Genomic DNA, 20,269 nt, shown 5'->3' with positions numbered 1-20,269 from the left:
GGCCCAGGCCTCCAGTCCATCTCCTCCAGCTCAAGCCTATTTGAGCTGGGAGCCAGAAAGGGTGGAGGGGACTGGGGACCAAGGCTCTTTGTCCTTCCTGAGGGCAGCTCACTTCATCACTCCCTGTGCCTTGGTACCAGACCCTCTGCCTTCCAGGGCTCAGCCCCCTTCCCCAGTCCCAATACGTGCCTAATGCCATGGATATTCTTGATGGCGTAGCTGATCTCCTTTCGGAGCTCCTTCTCATCAAATTCCATCTGTGTAGGAGAGCAAGAGACAGCTGGTCAGGGCCTTCCTGCTCCTGGAACGCCAAGACAGATGCCCCACTCCCAGGGTTGGGCCCCAGGTCAGCAAAGGTATGCGTGAAAGTCCTGGGGGGGGGGTGGTCCTAAGCCCCCCCCCACCCCCGCCCCTTGGTAGACTGCCCTACCTTGACTAGCTCAAAGGGGAAGCGCTCGTGGAAGATCCGGTTGATGCGAGCTCCCCCTGACAGCTCGTAGGTGTCGATCTGGTCTCCTGAGCCCTCGATGCGCTTCTCAAAGTCCACGGCAAACTGCTGGACCATCCTGGGGGGTAGAGATAGTGGGAAGGCGTGAGGGGGCTGCAGCTGCCTCGTGCAGGGAGCCCTGGGTGAGCCCTGTGCTGAGGAGCTGCTGGGTGTTGGGGAGTCAGGAGCTGGGGGGGGGGTCTCACTGCAGCAGGGCCTTGGTCTTGCGGGCTGGGTCATCAGGCCGGAAGTTCTTGTACTCCTCCACCTCCTTCTCTATGGACAGCAGCTGGCTCTGCAGCTTGTTCCGAAGGCCCGGCAGTGTGTCCCGGATGTGGTTGGTCAGTTGCTGGGGGTGGGGGGAGCGCAGAATGAGACAGGGGTTAAGGCCATGGTCACAAACGCAGATGCCCAGAGGGCCAAGCAGGGGCCAGGATGCCAGGGGACCTGTGGATGTGGTGAGGTTGAAAGAGGTAGAAGGCAGCCATGATCGTGCCCACCACTGCCCTGCCCACGAGAAGCAAAGCTGCTGAGGCCGGGGCCTGGCACACAGTAGGTGTATGAGCTGAATTCATGGGTGAATAATGCAATTTTCCCTCCCTTCCTTCCTTCCTTCATTCCTTCCTTCGATTTTATTTTTATGTAATCTCTACGCCCACTGTGGGGCTCAAACTTACAACCCTGAGATCAAGAGTACATGCTTGGGGCGCCTGGGTGGCTGTCTTTAAGCGTCTGCCTTCAGCTCTGGTCATGATCCCAGGGTCCTGGGATTGAGCCCCACATCGGGCTCCCTGCTCAGTGGGAAGCCTGCTTTTCCCTCTCCTGCTCAGGTCTCCCTGCTTGTGTTTCCTCTCTCACTGTGTCTCTCTCTGTCAAATAAATAAATAAAATCTTAAAAAAAAAAAAAAAAAAGAGTACATGTTCTACCCACTGAGCCAGCCAGGCACCCCACGTAATTTTCAATAGAAACAGAGAGTCTAGATTTTTATCTGAAATTAGCTGAATTTTAGACACCATGAGGGCCAAATGAAATGTGTCTGGGACGGGGATGTCTGGAGGGCTGCCCCCTTGTCCCCTCTGCGTTTAGGCCTCCGGTAGGGTGATTTTCAAGTTCGGGGGCTCGCTTTGACTAGGTCCCCATACACAGTATCTCCCTGAAGCTGCACGATGATCTTGTTTTATCACCAACATCACCATTTTACAGATGCAAAAACAGAGGTTCAGAGAGCTGGAGTGTCAGGCCTATGGTGTCCAGAGTCCCCATTTCTGCCCCTACACCACACTGCCTTCCCCCCTGCCTCCCTTCCATCATCACACACACAATGAGGACGCCTCTGTGGGCCACCCTCACAAAACGTATTTAAATGATTCTGTCCTCATGCTGCTTTCCCCAGGCCTGAGCTCCTACCTGGTTGAGGACCTTCTGCAGGTAGGGTGTGCCCATGCGGTCGGCCAAGTGGCGGTAGGACGGGTGGGAGAGGAAGAACTTGCGTTCAGCGGCCAAGGCGGCCGTGATGTCCTTCTTGCCATCGATGTCCTTCTGGCTCCGGTTCACCACCCCTATGTAGCCTGTGGAAGGGGGTGAAGTCAGGGGCAAGCAGCCCTGACTTCGGGGTGGGGTGAAGGAGAGGGGCAGCGGAGCGTGTCAGGGGAGGAGCCTGCCTACCTCTGCGCAGGGGGAGAAGCTTGTTCTCCAGCACGTCACGGGCATCTGTGCCCTCGTCCATCAGATCCAGCTTGGTGATGACCCCGATGGTGCGCTGGCCTGGGGGGCCAGCAGGAGAGGGTCGTCTGCATCTGTACTCACCCTCACACCAAGGCCACCAGCACTCCACTGCCACCTGCTCTCTGCCCATCTCCCTCCCCACACCCTCCTTCACCCACGGCCTGCTCCCTTTATTCTTCACAGAGTGGCTCCTCCTGGCACTGAAAGAAGAGCCCCAGGGCCTTGCACTTCTGCTGCACTTAGGAACCTACCCTGGGGGTCCACCTCCTTGGCAACCTTGAGAGCATCAGAGTTGGCCAGGTCGGAGTTGGCCGGGGACACAGCCAGGATGAGGCAGTTCTCTTTGGTGACGAACTGCATAAGCATGTCCCGGATCTGGAACTCGATGTCAGGAGGTTGGTCCCCCACCGGGACCTTGGTCATTCCGGGCAGGTCCACCAGTGTCAGGTTCAGCACTGGACAGGGTGGCGAGAGGGCGGGCTCAAGGCAAGGGGCGTGGCCGTGGGCGGGCGGATTAAGGAACGGGGCCGTTAGAGAGGATCCGCTTGGGAGCTGGCGGCAGGTGAACGGATTAGGGAAAGGAGGGGCTAAAGCGGGGGCCCGTTAGGGGCGTGGCCAGAGGTGGGCAGAGTCCTGGCAGGATGGAGCTTGGGGGTAGGATGGGCAGAGGAGAGGGTCGCTGTGGAGGCGGAGCTAAGCAAGGGGGCCAGGAGGCCCGGGGCGGGGCCACGTCTCCTCACCGTGCGGCGAGTAGACGCGGAGGTTGATGGGTACCGGCGAGATGCCCTTGTTAGTGCCAGTGATCCGGTCTGTCTCAGCCTCGATCTCCAGGCGCACCTCCTCGAAGTCGGTGAATTTCTTCCCCTTGCAGTGCAGGAATTCGGCATATTCTGCCCCAGAATGGGGTGGAGTGGGGGGGAACGGTGGAGGGGTAAGCCTGGGTTCCATCTTCCACTGGGAATAGACCCCAAACACCCCCAAACACTGCCTTCTCTCTCCTCCCTCCCCACAACAACGCCATGTCCCCGTTATGCATTTTTATCTCTACTGTCCAGACGGGGAATCCAGGGCCAAAGTCACATAGCAAGCAAGTTCAGCGGCTAGGCCGGACCTCTCCTTGCGGATAGAGTGGGGAGGCTGGAGAGGCCGGGGGGGGGGGGGGGCTGCTGGTGGATGAGAGCACGTACCTGTGGTGGCATTGACCAGCTGCAGGACCAGGGGGCGTCGGGTGACGATGCCTGACCCTCGGGGCAAGAAGTCCCTGCAATGAGTTGGGAGTGAGAAGAGGGTCAAGGCCTGAATAGGCTCCCTCTGTCCTGGGGGCACCTGTCCTGCCATGGGGAGCCCCAGTGCTCTCCCAAAGTGCCCACCACACCTTAGCCCCAGGGTTTCGTGTCACTGAGGGGACATGGCAGCCGAGAAAGGTGGAAAAGACCTCCCCCAAGTACCCTGGGTCACAGATTTATGCATGTGAGTTGCCAACAGACAAGACCAATAACCCCCAGATCTCTCTCAGGGATGCCCTGTGTTGGTTCTGGGCCAAAAAGAAGTCCATGTGCCAACCCAGTCACTGCCATTCAACTGTGGCACGGGGTGCCCAAGTGTCCAGTGGCCACAAAGTGGATCTCAAGGAAACAGAGCTGCACCTTCTCCCCTCCCTTCCGCTGTGGGGGAAGGGCAGCGTCTCACTTCCCCTTCCCGGGGGCCCCATCTGGCTGGGGTTGAGGATGAGGAGGGGTGGGGGGAAGGAGGAGGCAAGGGAAAAAATTCATGCTTCTTCAGTGCCTACTGCACGCCAGGCTCTTTGTGGGCAATACCTCATGGACTCCACACAATAGCCTTGTGAGGTAGGTGCTGTTACTGTCCCCATTTTGCGGATGAGGAGACTGAGGCTCAGAGGTGTTCAGGCTGCGCGGTCCGTATCCAGCAGAGCAGACTCTGGACACAGATCTGTTTGACTCTCCTGTGAGAGCTCCATGCGCTTCAGTCCCTTGCAGACCCAGTCTTTGAAGGATGGGACCTGAGGGGTCCCCGAGTCACTGCCCCAGACCTGATGTCTATACCCCAGATATCTTCTTGTGCCAATGTCAACCTCAGCTGTCTTTTTGGCTAGCTCTTGTGGGTGCTGATTCTCTGTCCTGTCAGCTCTTCTCATATCCACCCCCACCCTCGGCCCCACCCAGGTCAGCACAAGCATGAGGGCGGAGGTCTCTTCAGGGGCCAGGCTGTCAGAACTGCAGTCATGGGATCCCCAGGATGCAGGAAAGCGGGGAGCAGGCTACAGCCTGAGGGACCAGAGGGATCCAGCTGGCCACCTCATTCATGGAGAGGCACATGGAGGCCCAAGAAGGGGAAAAGACATTCAAGCTCCTACAGGACTTGGACTGAGCCCGAGAAGAACCCAGGTCTCCTACTCCCAGCCCAGAGCCTGACCTGGACCATGCAGCTTCCTGCACCACCCCCATCCCCTTCCGGCCGGGAGGGTCCCAGGCACAACAGAGTAGGCCCAAGCTCCTGGGTTCAAGGCCTCCTCTGGGGCCCTGGGGAGACCTCTTCCTGCCCTGCCCCTCCTCTGGGGAGATTAGAGGCAAATAGGGAGGAGTCAGCTACTTCTATGGGGAAGGAGAAGGATGACAAATCCTGCATTTATTCATCATTTCCAGGTGCTAGGCAAGCACTTTTCATTTTTGCAAGACTGAGCTTCAGAAGGGCAGGGCTAGCATCTATCTGTCCACCACTGGATCCCACTGTCTAGCCCAAGGCTTAGCACATAAGAGGCACTTAGTAAATGCTGACTGACTCCCCTGGCCCTCAAAACAGGGCTCTGACATGGAAATGACCATTTTACAGATGAAGCAACTGAGGCTCGGCGTGAAGTGACCTGTCCAAGGTCACCCGGATGGGAATGGCAGAGCTCAGATTCAACCCCAAGGGACTGTTGGGCCCCAGAGGCTAGGAAGTTTCCTGTCAAACTCTGCTCCTCCTTCAACCCAAAAAGCCAGACTTGGCTTTTTATGTAATTCAATTAAATTCCATCTAGGACATATTTGGGAGCAGCTGCTCTGTGCCAGGCCCTGTGCTGGGCCCTGGGGATGCGAGATGATGAGTCAGACAGCTCCCTACCCGGAGGAGGAGCTCACAGTGTGGTGGGAGAGAGAGACAAGTAAACATAATGCAATGCAGTGTGACACGTGCTGGAACGGAGAGGCACCAGGCAGCACAGAGAAGGAGGGGATTAACGAGGCGGTGGGGAGGGGGGGAGGCGGCTCCTGTCTCTACCTCTCCCATCCTTTACTCACTCCTTTGGGGGGTGACTCTCTAGTATTTGGAAACCCCCAGGGCTGTGTATATAGGACATCTGTTCTCAGGGAGGCTGGGGTGGGCATGGGGGCCTGGGGTCCACCCTTTCCCCCACCAGCTCCTCACCCAGCAATACCATGGCAACAGTAGTTGCCATGGAAACTACAGGAGGAGCTGGGAAGGATGGGACTCCCCACAGAAAGCCCCCCACGCAGAGACATGGACCTTCCCTGGAGCTCTTCCCTGAGAGCCCCAGCCCCACTGCACAGATGGACCCACTTGGCCCCAGCAGACCTGCAGGTTGGAGGCCAATGGGGTGCTGTATAGAGGGTACGGGGAGCCCAGGCCCCAGCTGGAGGTGTGGTCAGGGGTCTGGGCCAGGCTTCTCCAAGTCACTGCCTCCCCAGGGCTACTTAAAGGACAAGAAGCTTATGGGAAGCAGAGATTAGAGGGGCAGGGCTATGTGTGGGAGTAGAGCCCCTCCTCAGACCAGGATCTCTTGGGGCCAGGGTGGGGATGGGGGTGCCTGGGTGGGGAGAGGCCCCATCTCTGTCCCGGCCCAGGTTCTCAGAGTGAGGCCCTCACAGCTTGTTAAAATGCATGTTCCTCAGATATGCTGGGTTAGGAGCGAGTGGGGCAGGGGTGAGGGAGAGGGAATCTGGATTTTAAACATGAACCCCATGTCACTTTCATATTCCCTTTCAAGCTTAGTGGTGAGGAGCCAATGCCAGGCAGAGGCCCTGGGTTCAAATCCCACCTTGGCCATTCGGCAGTCTGGGTCTCACTCTCTGGGCCTCAAAACCTTCAGCTGCAAACCAGCATCATAGAAACTGGGCATCAGGGGTGCCTGGGTGGCTCAGTCATTAAGCGTCTGCCTTCGGCTCAGGTCATGATCCCAGGGTCCTAGGATCGAGTCCCGCATCGGGCTCCCTGCTCCTCGGGAAGCCTGCTTCTCCTTCTCCCACTCCCCCTGCTTGTGTTCCCTCTCTCTCTCTCTCTCTCTCTCTCTGTCAAATAAATAAATAAAATCTTAAAAAAAAAAAAGAAACTGGGCATCATCCACGACCACATGTGGGCTGCAAGAAGGTCCGTGGAGGCTTTTCATGCAAAAAGCTTAGCCCAGGCCTGGTACATAGGAGGCACTCAGCAGCTCCATGGGGCTGCCCAGGGTGCCGCCTGCTCTCAGCCCCCTCTCTAGGAGAGTTCCCAAATTTCAGCAAGGAATGTGAGATCCCACAGAACGCTCTGCCCACCTCCTCCAGGCACTGACTCGGATCTCAGGATTCTGACCACGAAAGGTTAGGGGCAAATGATAGACCCTGAGGAGGAGAAGCTTTCAGAGACCATGTCATTCCTCCATCATTGTCTAGAGGAGGGGACAGAGGCCCAGAGAGGTGCAGGGAGCTGTGACGGCAGAGGTGGCGGAGAGGGGACCAGGGCCCCACGCCTGGGCAGGCAGCAAAGAGCACTGGCTGGTTCACACGTCCGGACTGTGAGATCCTTACTCCCTACCGGATTCCCGTGCTCACCGTAGGCCTGGCCCATAGTAGGTGCTCAGGCAACGCTCCAGGGAGCAAGCATGGCTGAACAGCTCCACAGCTCCTGCCTTCCACCTGGACACACTGTCCCATGGCGCTCTGTTAAAGTGGGGGTTCAGCCCGGTCTGGCCTCCAGCCAGTGCCACCCCGCACCTCCCACCTAGCTCCTGCTTAGGCTGAGGGACGACAGAGAAAAGTGTGCTGGGCCCACCAGCCCCGGGAGCCATGTGGGAGGGGTGCGCGGCGGCATGCCAGTTCTCCCTATTCCTTCTGGACAGATGGTGGTTTCCCGAGGAGGCCTTGCCTTGCCATCTGCAGAGGAACCTTCAAACCTGAAGCACAGGGAGGATGAAGTAAACACCTTAAACACCTCTCGGGAACCCCAAGGGCCACAGGCTCCGTGTCTGAATCAGCACTGTCCTACCCAGAGGGGTCTGGAGGAAGTACACCAAAGGCCCAAAGTGACCCTCCCCTACTCTACTCTAGGACCTGAGATCTGGGGCCAGAGCTCAGGGACCCTGCTTCCCAGGTCCTGTTGAATGCAAACACCAACGAGCAGCGGGCTCAGTCTGGCGCGCACCCAGCAGCCGCCTTCCTTCCAAGTCTCCTGTTTCCCGGGCTCTGAGCTCAGACAGGCCTGGCATTGAATGTCAGAGCTGCCACTCAGGAGCTGTGTGGCTGTGGACAAGTGACCATACCTCTCCGAGCCTCAGTTTCCACATCAGTAAAATGGGTTGCTGTGAGGCTCACATACCTTGATGCCTGAAGAAATGGTAGCTATTATGATTATAAATAACATAACTTGCTGGGCAAGCTGAGAACACAGGCTGGGCCCCCACCAAACGATGCAGCAGGGAGGGAGTTGGAAGGTGGGTCCCCTGGGGGCGAGCCAGAAGAGTGGGCGGGGGCGCCAGGATATTTCCAGCCAAATCTTGCTCCTGAAAGCGGAAGGCAAGGGAGGCAGGCCGGCTCTGAGGTGCCTTCTGAAGCACGGAGCTAGGGTGGAGGCGAGGGAGGGGGTGGGCCAAGAAATACAGTGGGGAGGAGGTGAGGCGGCCTCCAGGCAACAAGTCCCTCTCTGTTCCCACTGCCCCAGGAGAGCCCAGGCATGCCTACATCACACAGACCATGAATTTCCAGCTGAGGTTTGAACATTTCAGGACAGTCCTGGCCTGGCTTCCCCTGATGCTCTGATGTCCTGAGAGCAGGGACTGGGCTGGTCCCATTTACCACAGTGGCCCCAGTACCCATCATGGAGCAGGGAAGGTAGCTGGCACTCGGGGCAGCCCTGCTGGCCAAAAGAATGATTTGAAGGCGAGCTCCTGGGGGCACCTGGGTGGCTCAGTCGGTTAAGTGTCTGTCTTTGGCTCAGGCCATGATCCCGGGGCTCTGGGATGGAGTCCCACATCGGGCTCCCTGCTCGGCGGGGAGTCTGCTTTTCCCTCTCCCTCTGTGCTCACGCACTCTCTCTCTCTCATATAAGTAAATAAAACCTTTGAAAAAAAAATGCAGACAAGCTCCTCTAGTTTTCCCAAAATCACTCTCATTGTACAGGTTTGGAAACTGAGGCACAAGACAGGGAAGAGTGTTGCCGAAGGTCATAGCGCAAGTTGGTGGCTGGGTAGGAGAGCACCCAGCAAACTCTCTCCTCAGCAACCATTTTCCCTACTAAAGAAAAGCGATGATCTTTCCTTCCTCCTTATCCTTCCCTCCTTCCTTCCTTCCTTCCTTCTTTCCCTCCCTCCCTTGCAAGTGTTGATAACTTTATATTTTCAAGATGGAAATAGATCTCTCTTTTGCCTCCTACCTGTAAAAATCATATGTTCTCCCTTTGAAAACATATTCAGAAAATACACAAAATGTTTAAAAATAAAAAACAATCATCAGGGGCACCTGGGTGGCTCAGTCGTTAAGTGTCTGCCTTCAGTTCAGGTCATGATCCCAGGGTCCTGGGATCGAGTCCCGCGTCGGGCTCCCTGCTCGGCGGAAAGCCGCTTCTCCCTCTCCCACTCCCCCTGCTTGTGTTCCCTCTCTCGCTGTGTCTTTCTCTGTCAAATAAATAAATAAATAATCTTAAAAAAAAAAAACAAAAAACAATCATCATCCCAGCCCCTGGGGACCACCATTGTAAACATTTTATCATTTACAATAATAATCATGGCAAACACTGATGGCTCTCCGACTGTTGGTCAGAGGTTCTGCCGGGCGCTTGAAAATCTGCATCATCACGAGGTTTCTTTTTGGGGTGCTGGAAGTGTTTTAAAATTAGACTGTGATGATGGTTGCACAACTCTGTAAATACACTAAAAATCATTGAGTTGCGCACTAAACACAGGTGAATTTTATGGCATGTAAATTATACCTCAATAAAGCTGTTTAAGACATCTACATCCTCTTTTTTTTAAGATTTTATTTTTAAGTACTCTCTCTACCCAACGTGGGGCTTGAACTCATGACCCCAAGATCAAGAGTCCCATGTTATACTGACTGAGGCTGCTAGGCACACCCCCTGTCTCCTCTCTCTCTCTCTCTCTCTCTCTCTTTTTTTAAGGTTTTACTTATTTGAGAGAGAGAGAGAGAGCACAAGCAGGGGGAGAGGCAGAGGGAGAGGGAGAAGCAGACTCCCCCACTGAGCAGGGAGCCCGACTCGGGGCTCGATCCCAGGACCCCGGCACCACGACCTGAGCCAAAGGTAGATGCTTAACCGACTGAGCCACCCAGGCGCCCCCTACCCCCCCGCATCCTCTTGATTGATCCTCGCGTGGCTGCGTAAGGCTGCTGTGATGAGAGACACGGCCAGAGACCCCTCACGTGCCCACATACACACACTGGGCTCCAGTCCACACTTACGCAGCGGCTATGTTTGCCTAATAGCTCATCAAGGGCATTTCCCAAGTCATTCGAGAACAGAGCTACACCTGGATCCTTATTTCTTATCACCAGTAGCTCGATGCAAAAGAATCTCAGCTCCACCACTAAATTATATCCCTGCTCTGAACCTCAGTTTCCCCATTAGTGAAATGGGACACAAGCCAGCAGCTCCCTCCTTAGGGCTGCTGAGGGGATGCCCTGCGATCCTGGCTGTGGGAGGCTCTAAGGGAGGGTGTCCCTTGGTGGCGCCATGAGCCACCTGAGCGCCCGTGGGCTAGGTGCCCTGTGTGCATTGTGTTCCTTCAAATTTGGAACTCAGGTCAGAGGGGAGTGTGCATTCACCTGCTGAGAATTTTCTCCGCATCCTGCCTGGTGGCCTCATTTCCCTGTGCTCAGATCAGATGCATCTGAGCTGGAGTGATGAAAGGGGAGGCACTAATAAACAGGTGAAATGTTCATATAACCGTGGTTGGAACCGCTGCCAGGAGCCCAAGGCAATGGCCTCTCTCTTCCTCTGCAGCCCCTTGTCCTGGGAGAAAACTGAGCCCTACCCCACACACCGAGGGGCAGGTCATAGGGGGAGAGGGTGGTCAGGGAAGGCATCCTGGAAGAGGTGTTGGCTGATGTGAAACTCAGAGGATGAGCCAGTGAAGGAGGAAGACGAGGGCATGATGAAGATGAGGACAGCATATGCCAGGAGAGTGAAGGGGGCATTTTTTCCATGACCTGCAAGATACTAGGGTGGACCCGCAGGGAGAGGCGGAAGCGGGGCTGGCTAAGGCAGGCAGGTCTCAGGGGCTCAACTCAGGAGCGAGGGGCTCGGTTTGGAGGTCAGGGGCCAAAGAGGGCTTCAAGCAGAGAGGGTCAGATTGGGAGGCCATAGAGAGTTTCTGTGCTGTCAGGCGGAGAACGGGATGGAGGCACGAGAGAAGGCCACCCCAGGGGCTAAGACAAAGGAGGGGGCAACTGAGGTACAAAGAGGTGGGCGGACCGGGGGCAGGATCCACAGGGCCTGGGCTGGACTTGCACGGGGAGGATGACCCAGGAGGGGAGGCTGGTCCCGGAGCCTTTGGCCAGGGCAGTGGGAAGATGCCATTTAGGAGACTGCCTTGACCAAGAGTCAAGGCCACTTCCAAGGCCAAGAGTCTTTTTTCCTGGTGCCTGCAATAGTTCTAGCCAACCCCATACAGCTCTTGTTCCTTAGCTGGATTTCAGTCCGGGGAGGGGTCAGAGTCCAGAGAGACAACCGAGGAGAGCAGAGGAGAAGCTGAGGGGTGTGATCTGTGCACAAGTGGGCAGGGGGGGTGAAGAGGGACGGACACGAGGCAGGGGACTGGTACCCGTTCCTGTCCTGCCTGTCCTGCCTCTAATTCCATTGCTGTGGGACCTCAGGCAGGTCTCTACCCTCTCTGAGCCATCTCCCCATCTGAAAACAGGGGATGATAGTCTGCTCCTCCAACTAACAGGTTGTTGGCTCCAAGAAAATAATAATCAGCACTGCCCTTGGACATGGGGAATCAGGACCCCTGCCCCATGCTCTAGGGGTCCCTCTTTGGATCTCTAGAGCAAGGGGTCCCCAGGGGCCAAGGGTTGGTGCCCAGCTGGAGCCTATGCACCCTTCCTAGGCCACACTTGAGTGCTCTGGAATTCCCTCTTGGTCTCAAGCCCTCCTCCAGGGTCTGCCCTGCCAAGGTGGGTGGGTGGGGATCCTTCCTGGCACCTCAGATGGAGCTCAGATGTGAGGGTGGGGTGTCGGCCTGTGAGCCTGGGAGGCCCCTTCTGGTGCAGGATGGAGTAAGAAGAGACAGGGGCAGCCTGGGGAGAGGGGCCACCTGTCCCCATAATGCCACACCCCATCACGGAACTCTGAGGAGTCTGAAATTCTAAATTCAAACCCAGTCTGCCAGGTTGTTATGAAAGTGTGTTTGTCAAGGTGGGAGGGCAGGATGTACTGTATTCAGCGGTCCCTTAGCTTGATTTATAACTGGAATATATAGACATCTGGCACGTGGGCCTCCATTTCTGCTCTTGTTCCACACCTGATAACACTGGGCCCTAGACTGGCTTCCTCCACGCCGCCCCCCCTACCCCCGACATCCCCCCCTCCCCGAGGCTCTGACCCTGTGACCCCAGCCAAGGTCAGGGAAACTCGATTCTACTGGAGCCTGGATCAGATGCTGTCTGCCAGAGTCACCTTTCATTCCCGACTCCTTGGGGCCAGTGGGTGGGGCGGGGGTTTGGAAAAGATGTTCTCGGGCCTGGGTTGAGCAGGTGAGTCTGGTTGTGTGTGTTCAGCCCTCGGCAGGTGCTCGCTCTGAGCACATGGAGGCTGGAGCACAGGGAGTCGGCTCTCTGGGTGTGGGTGTTTGCTGAGGGCCCACAGGTGCCTCCCGACTCTCCTGGTCTCACTGGGGCCTCCACTCCTCCCTCGGCGACACTGTCCTCTGTCTGGGTTCTCAAACCCATTGGGCTCCTTCTCTTCTTGGGCCTTTGCTCAGATGGGACCCTGCACCCGGGGTGTGTCCATTCCTTTGCTTGACCGGGTCTTGTTCAGGTCCAGCCTCAAGGCCACCGCCTCAGGGGGCCTTCTCTTGCCCCCCTGGCAGCACCCCTCCCTTCAATAGAAGCAAATGTCAGTCCCCTCTGCCGTCTCCAATCAGTAATTTTCCACCTAGGATGTCTCAGGATATCCCCTAATCCTCTTTGGCCTCAGTCTCCAAGTCTGGGAATTGGAACCACTAAGATGTATCCCAAAGTATTCAGAAGATGAGAGCTTAGTAATGGGGAGTGGGCTGTCCCCCACCGGAGGGCCCAGGGATGACCAAGAGAGGGGCCCTCAGAGGCCAGAGACTGGCACCAAGCCCACGCTGGGATGAAAACATGGAGGAAGGTGCAAGGAGACCGGTAGGAGGCAGGGAGCCTGGTCAGGGGTAGGCAGAGTCACTAGGGAAACCCAAAACCTTGCCTCTCAGGCCACCCCTTGGGCTCTGGGCAGAGGCCCACTCACCAGGCCCCCTGCCCCCACCTGCACCCCAGCTGCTTCCCAGCCTGCCCCTCTGTCCAGGCGGAACAGACCTGGCACATCCTCTCTGCGAGGCCTTACCCCAAGTGTTTCGTGGGCATTATCTCAACACTCAGCACAGTCCCAAGAGGGACGTGCTATTATTATCCCCATTTTACAGATGAGGAACTAGGAGCTGAGAAGGGTTTAAGAAACATGCCCAAGGTCACTCAGCTTATAAATGGCAGGGCTGAGCTACAAACCCAGGTCCGATTCCAGAGCCTGAGCCCTCAGCCCCTCTGCTGCGTTCCCACTGGCCTCAGCCTCCCCAGGGGCCAAGGGGGCAGGGAGAGTGGGCGCTACCCATTTGTTAGCCTACCGGGCAGCAGAGTGAGGGGAGGGGAGCATAGCCTGAGAGCTTGTCCCAGGACAGCCCACTCTTGGTCCTGGACAGGTGTCACAGGGGGAGGGGGTGCGGAGCCGGGGACAGACAAAGTCGGGTGGCCCAGGGCAGCAGGCATCTGCTCCCAAAATGCTGGGGTGTCCTGGGGCCCTGCCCACACTCCTCTGTCTACACTCACCCCGAGATGATCTCATCTACTCCCATGGGTTTAAATCCCACCTCTACGCCATGGATGACTTCCAAATTTACACTTCCAGCCCGCCTTCCCCTGAGCTTCCAGCTTGCATCACCACACACTGCCCACCTTACACTTCAGACTCAACATGCTCAAAATCGAGCTCCTGGTCCTACCCCTGCCCCCCCAAAACTGCTCCTCCCGTCCTCCGGTAACGGCACCAACACCCACCCAGAATCAAAGACACTGACGTCATCCTTGAGTCCTCCTTCCTCACCCTGCAGATCCCATCCACCGGCAAGTCATGTGGGACTTTCCTCCAAAATGTACCCTGAACCCCACCGCTCTCCCCCTCCCCGCTGGGAAAGTCCTGGCCCAGGCCCCCATCAGCACCTGCGCACTAGATCAGCCTCCTCACCTGTCCCCCGCCCCCTCCCCAAGTTACACACTTGGTGGAATCCGCTCAAGGCGCTCCACTACTTAAAAGCTTCTGGCAGCAATGAAAATAAACCCAACTCTTCATCAGAGCCTCAGGGCCTTGTAGATCCAACCCCTGCCTACCTCTCTGATGCCATGCTGCCCTTGGGCACCAAACACCAGCCACAGTGGCTCCTTTCTGTTCTTTGAACACGCCAAATTTGTTAACTGCCCCAGGGCCTTTGCACTCACTGTTCCCTCAGCCTAGAATACTTCTCAGTCCCATGGCTTCTCATCTCAGACGCTACCCCTTCCTAGAAACCCTTTCTGACCTCCCTTTTCCCTTCCACAGGACTGACCACATTCTCTGTCTTCTTCATATACGTGCTCCTGTGTTTACTATTTCAGAGTTTCCCCCTCTGAATGCAAAGCTTTTGTCTTTTCTACCCTAGACTCTCCAGCGCTGTGACACCGTGGACACTCCACGAATGTCTGAATGACTGAATGAATCAGCCTCAGTTTTCCCTTCTGTAAAAGGGGGATGAAGAAAGAGCATCGATCCAGACAAGTCCTAGCAGGGTCCCGGCAGCTGCTTTGCCATATCCACTACAGAGCCGACAGCAGGGCCGTTGGGGGTGCCCAGAAGCCCAGGCTGGCCTGGGGCAGCCTCTGGTCCCTCTGGTGTATTTTTCCACTTCCTCTCCGTGGGGGGTTGGCTCCTGGGAAGCCCTGGGAGATGGAGCGGCTGTTTCCATGCTCACGGGTCTGGGGACCCAGCCCTAGACGGAGAGGTCAGGAGCCCATGAGGGAGCAGGCGGGGCTGGCTAGGGGCCCCACTGAATTCCCTCTGGGTGGCCCAGATGTGGCCTCCTCTCTAGCTTTCATGAGGATCAAATAACGCTTTCCAACCCACTCCTCCACCTCAGGCCAAGCCCTCCTCCTGGACACCCGGCGCATCCTCCTACAAGGCCGCTGTCAGAGGGCCCCGGGGTGCTGGGGGCAGCGAGAGGACCCGGGCCTCCGGGGGCACAGTCCACATCCTGCTCCACTCAACAAGCTAACAGGGGCCCAAGTCAGCTGTGGCCACACCGGCCTGCTGTGTTGCCTACTTACCGGCCCCTGCCTCGGCTGGACAGTGACCTCCAGGAAGACAGGGACCAGGTTGGCTCTGGCACACATGGGTCCCCAAGCCTAACTGACCACCAACAGCTCCCTCCCACATGTTTACAAAAGGGTGTTTACACCCATGAACTCCCTGGAGTCCCGCACCGCCCTGTCCATGGTCCCATCCTACAGATAGGGAAGATGGAGGCCCACGCGCCTGCATGTCCCTGTGCCCAGTTCAGGGCCTGGCTCTCAGAGGCTCTCAAGACTGAGATCAGGAACCTGGGCTTTGGAATCTAATAGATGCTGACCTTCCTGGCTGGGGGACTTTGGGCAAGGCATCTCACCTTGGGGTCTGTTCCCTCAGCTGCAGGATGGGCATCATGGTACCTGCCTCATGGGGCTGCTGTGAGCCATCCTGTGGAGAATGGTGTGGGGCACATGAGAAGGGCTCAGCAGAGGGGGGCTGAGGTCACCTTCCCCCCGCCCCATGCCTCATGCCCAGAGCACACAGCCTGGAATAAGCTGGCGTTCAGCAAATGTTCTATGGACGAAACGTAGGAATATGGTTTGTACACCGTAAAGGGCTGCATTTCCCTGGGTGTTTCTTAAAGCACTAAGGCCTCTGGGCTTTGCTGTGTCCAGAGTCCCCGCCACCCCCTCACCCTGACTGCTGGGACACAGGGAAGGGGCCCATCTGTATCTCTTGCCTGTTTGTCTCTGCAGCTCTGAGGGTCGCGTGAGCAGGAGGGGGGCTCTGTGGGAGCCCATCCCCAAGAGACAGACGGCCTCCCCTGCTGCTGACCAGATGGGCCCAGCCGCCCCCATGGTGGCTTTCCAACATCTCCCAGATACACTGCTCCAGTCAGAATCCTTCCCTTTAGCCCCAGGCTTGGCACTGGGCTTCCAGGTGATTTGAGGGGCAGGAACAACCATCCAGTGCAACTGTCCTTATTAGAGGTCGGGAAACAGGCTCAGAGAGGGCAAATGACTCTCTTGAGGCTTCACAGCAGAACCTGGCTTGGACCCAGGATGTCCCCTCGGAACTGCTGCCCCTCGGAGGGAGGGGCCTCTGCTTCCCTCTCTCACAGGCCAGTTGCTTCCTTTGCGGGGAAGGTCACTGGGAGAAAGCTAGGGTTTCTGAAGAAGGTGAGGGAGGGAGATGCCTGAGCCGGCCAGTGTCGCTGCCTCCTCCCTGTCTGCTCAGCCCCCATCCCCCTCCCGGGAGAGCACCATCCTCCTTCTCAGCACCAAAAAGCCATCCCGGACTCCATTTTTCTCTGGGGATCCTGGGGAGGGGGGGTCACGACCCCACCTGCCCCCCTAAACCCAGGACCTTTTGTCTTTGCGGTTGCCCCCCACTCCCCGCCACCTGGCCCTCCCAGCGCCCTGTGGGATCAGAGGCAGGAGGGGGATTAGGCTGTGCAAATGGCTCCCCCCCGCCCCGCCATCCTGCTTCCCTGTCTTAGTCATCTCTGCCCTCCGCCGCCTTCTCCCTCCATTACGATCCCTCTGCCAGGCCCGGGGGAGAGCGACGGTGGCAGGCGCCCCCCACCCAGGGGCGGCGGCGGAGCCAGGTGCCGGCGGCTCGCAAGAGGATCGGAAGCGGTCTCACCGCCTCCCCCCTCCTGGTCCTGCAGCACCCCCAACCCCCCCCGCTCCGCCGCCGCGCTGCGCACGGATGGCGGCGGGAGCTGCAGAGGTGTGTGTGTGAGGGGGGAGGCTGTGCCTGGTCCTCGATGTCCGGGGGCTGTGTCCTCTCCCAGGGACACAGCTGCAGAGGGGGTCCCTAGCCACGATCCAGGGATCCTCATGGGGGAGGGAGCTGTCTTCCGTGGAGCCTAGGGCTGGGGAGCACTGCCCTTGGGGTGCTGCCCGCTCCGAGGGACGCGGGAGCCGAAGGGAGGCGCTGAGTAATGCAGGCCCCCTTGGTGCCTATACTGGGGGAGGGGGGGCACCCCAGGGTCTCTTAGCAGAGCGCCGTCTTCCCCAAAGGATGTGGCGGAGGAGGGGGGCGTGATACCGTGGCCGGTGGCTTGACGACGTTTGCGGACAAGCGGGGGGCGCTGCCGCCCCTGAGGGGCTCTGGTGGGGGGGGCACCCTCCGTCTGGCTGCAGGCGGGGGGCGCGCCGTCCGCGGGGGCAGCGCCAAGGGCTGCGAGGTCGCGGCGCCGTCGGGGCCGGGGGCGGAGGCCCGGGGACCCGGGCTGGGGGCAGTCCGCGCTCGGGGGCGCGCCGCTCCTACCTGCCTACGAAATTCTCGAGCACCGAGCTCTTGCCGGCGCTCTGGCCGCCCACCACGGCGATCTGCGGCAGGTCGAGGTCCGCGTTCTGGCCGATAGCGGAGAAGGCGTCCTGCAGCCGGTTGACCAGCGGGATGAGATCCTCCATGCCGCGGTTGCCCATGGCTGCAGCGGGCCCCGCGGGCTGCGATCGGCCGCCGCTCCGGCTCCCGGCTCCTGCTCCGCCGCTGCAGCCGCGCGCTCCGACTGCCTGCGCCGCGGACCCCCCCGCCCCTCCGTGAGCCGAGCGGAGCTCTGCGCCAGCATGCCGCCAGAGGGCGCTCACGGCGCTGCGGGCTGGCCGTTGTGCGCAGGTGCCGCCTGCGGCACCATGGAGATTGTAGTTTTCTGCATCTGCGGCTTTTGGGGCGCTTGAGCCGTGTCTGGGGGGCTCTGATGCTGCACTGCAGCTATCATTCCTGGAAATGGGCAAGGTCTCACCCCTAGTACCGGGCCTCTCGGATAGTGGTCATGGCTGTCTCACTCCATCTTACAGAGGAGGAAACTGAGGCTTGGAGGGAGATGGATCTCCTTCAAGGTCACGTCTCCTGACCTGGAGTTCCACTCGGCCTCACTGCCTTCTACTCTAGGTTCTGACACTTATTCATGGCGGCATGCCCTTCCTGCCTTGGGGCCTCAGTTTCCCTGTTTCTAGAAGGAGACAGAACATTAATTCAACAAATATTTATTGAGCACTTACTATAAGCCAGCCCCTGTTTTAAGCAGCAGTGGAGATACAACAGTGAACAAGACCGACAATGTCTCTACCCTCAGATCTTACATTGGGGTGGTGGAGACAGACAGTAAATGAAGAAACAGGTAAATGAAATCGTAAAAGTGAAAATAGTTTACACTAACAGTGATGGAAGAAGTAAACGGTGTGTTTAGAAGAGAGATACCTGTGTGGGTGCAAAAGGCCCATTTAGCCTGGGAGGAGGTGGGTGGTTCTCTGAGGAAGTGACATTTGAGAAGAGACCTAGATGATGAGAAGGAGCCAGCCACAGGCGGATCAGGGGGGAAAGCAGGCCAGACTGAATGAATAGCAAGTGCCAGGGCCCTGACCCTTGGAAGGCCTTCTTGGAAGAGCTGGGACTTCTTGTCCCAGAGAGTGTCAGTCTTTGCTCCAACCCATCAGGGTGGTGGTAAAACCGGAATTCAAATCCAGGACTCCTATAGCCCTACCCTATGTATCCCGTTCACATAGAGAGGCCGTGGGCCCCAGGCCTAACCATCCACCTCTGATTCTGAGGAACCTAATTTGGACTGCCCACAAGGAGGCTAGGAAAGAGAGGCCAGCCAACTCTGTGCTGTTGGGCATCAGCGTGTCACCCTGTATGTGAATGGGGGTGGGGTGGGGGAGTACTGCTGGGAGAACAGTGCCCTGGGAATCAGAGATCACCATTCACTCACCAGTTTAATGCATATTACCTGAGCCAGGCCCTATGCCAGACCCCAGAGATAAAGCAATGAGCAAATGGACAAAGTTCTTACCCATGTGTGGCTTATACCCGTATGTGGAGAAAGAGGAACAAAGCACCAACAAGCCAATAAATAAGACTCTGTCAGATGGTGATGGGTGCTTTGGAAAGCAAGAAAGCTGGGGAAGGTTGGGGCAGGGGTAGTGTTGCTCTTTGTTTAGCGTGGTGAGAGTAGGACTCTGGTAAAAAGTGAACAGAGACCTGAAGGAAGTAAGGGAGTGACCCACATGGACATCTGGGAGCAGGGGATTTTCCAGGCAGGCAGAGGAAAATGAGCAGGCCCTGGGCTTTGTTCAAGCTGGGTGATCCAGGTCTCTTCCTGTCTCTGAGCCTCAGTTTCCTAATCTAGGTAATGGGGATAATGAGAGATTTAGAATCCCTGTGAGGGGCGTGGCCCTGGCTTGGTGCTCCGGAGAATTTGATCAAACCAACTGATTGAGCCCTCCAGGCAGCTGGACCATCAGCTACACACATTGTGCATCCCGAGAAGCTGCTTAGAGCCAGCCCTTTACTATGCTCTGAGAATCAGAGAGGGCAGAGATGAAGCCTGAAGTGGAGCCATTAATTTGGGGAGGGGGTGCAGTTTGCAGATGTCTGCCCAGAGGAGCGCCATCACAGCTGGGTTGTTTTTTTTTTTAAAGATTTTATTTATTTATTTGACAGAGAGAGACACAGCGAGAGAGGGAACACAAGCAGGGGAGTGGTAGAGGGAGAAGCAGGCTTCCCTCCGAGCAGGGAGCCCGATGCGGGGCTCGATCCCAGGACGCTGGGATCATGACCCGAGCTGAAGGCAGACGCTTAACGACTGAGCCACCCAGGCGCCCCCACAGCTGGGTTGTTTTACCTAATTACAGTAGTGAAACTTACTGTAAAAGTCAGACTTTATACAATATTTCAAAGCTTCTGGTCATCCTCCCACCCACAGATAACCACTATGTATAGGTTTTATGGTGTTTATTCTCTGGTTTGTCCCCTATATATTCATTTTGTTTCATTTTGTTTTTACAGAAATGGGATCATACTATATAGGTCTGGTACCAGACCAGCAGCTTGGACATGACCTGGAGTTTGTCAGAAATGTAGAATCTCTTGGGGCGCCTGGGTGGCTCAGTCGGTTAAGCCTTTGGGTCAGGTCATGATCCCAGAGTCCTGGGATCGAGCCCCGCATAGAGCCCTGCATCGAGTCCTGCTCCTCCCTCTCCCTCTACCCACAGCTCCCCCTGCTTGTGCTCTCTCTCTGTGTCAAATAAATAAATAAAATCTTAAAAAAAAAAAAAAAAGAGGGCTCCTGGGTGGCTCAGTCGGTTAATCGGCTGCCTTCGGCTCAGGTCATGATCCCAGGGTCCTGGGATCCAGCCCCATGTGGGGCTCCCTGCTCAGCAAGGAGCCTGCTTCTCCCTCTCCCTCTGCTGCTCCCCCTGCTTGTGCTTTCTCTCTCTCTCTGTCAAATAAATAAATAAAATTTTAAAAGAAAGAAAGGAAGTTGG

General features: G+C 57.2%; 1 protein-coding gene and 1 long non-coding RNA gene across 19 annotated transcripts in view; one reads left to right on the top strand and one right to left on the bottom strand.

Annotated features, from left to right (window-relative positions):
- DNM1 (dynamin 1) overlaps positions 1 to 17,552 on the bottom strand; it is a 43,942-nt gene extending 26,390 nt beyond the window's left edge. For 7 of the 18 annotated variants that reach the window (XR_013443855.1, XR_013443851.1, XR_013443850.1 and 4 more), the window contains exons 1-9: positions 17,268 to 17,542; positions 3,401 to 3,474; positions 2,954 to 3,103; positions 2,465 to 2,668; positions 2,154 to 2,252; positions 1,896 to 2,056; positions 694 to 836; positions 431 to 566; positions 190 to 257 (exon numbers count right to left, since the gene is read on the bottom strand). Coding sequence is in view for 12 of the 18 variants with exons in the window: in XM_078061841.1 (XP_077917967.1) it covers positions 190 to 257; positions 431 to 566; positions 694 to 836; positions 1,896 to 2,056; positions 2,154 to 2,252; positions 2,465 to 2,668; positions 2,954 to 3,103; positions 3,401 to 3,474; positions 17,268 to 17,428 (1,196 nt within the window). In the remaining 6 variants the exon portion in view is untranslated. Of the gene's footprint in view, positions 1 to 189; positions 258 to 430; positions 567 to 693; positions 837 to 1,895; positions 2,057 to 2,153; positions 2,253 to 2,464; positions 2,669 to 2,953; positions 3,104 to 3,400; positions 3,475 to 17,267 lie in introns of all 18 variants that reach the window. The other 11 variants (XM_078061842.1, XM_078061838.1, XM_078061837.1 and 8 more) reach the window with 3 other exon arrangements.
- Positions 15,746 to 19,895, top strand: LOC144380078 (uncharacterized). The gene is made up of 3 exons (XR_013443856.1): positions 15,746 to 16,171; positions 16,542 to 16,724; positions 19,791 to 19,895. It is a non-coding gene; the product is annotated as an uncharacterized LOC144380078 (long non-coding RNA).
- The last annotated feature ends 374 nt before the right edge of the window (positions 19,896 to 20,269 follow it).

The sequence above is a fragment of the Halichoerus grypus genome, chromosome 14, assembly GCF_964656455.1.
Source record: "Halichoerus grypus chromosome 14, mHalGry1.hap1.1, whole genome shotgun sequence".
Lineage (NCBI taxonomy): Eukaryota > Metazoa > Chordata > Mammalia > Carnivora > Phocidae > Halichoerus > Halichoerus grypus.
Note: the sequence above shows the minus strand (reverse complement) of the source record. Positions and strands in the feature narration are given on the sequence as shown.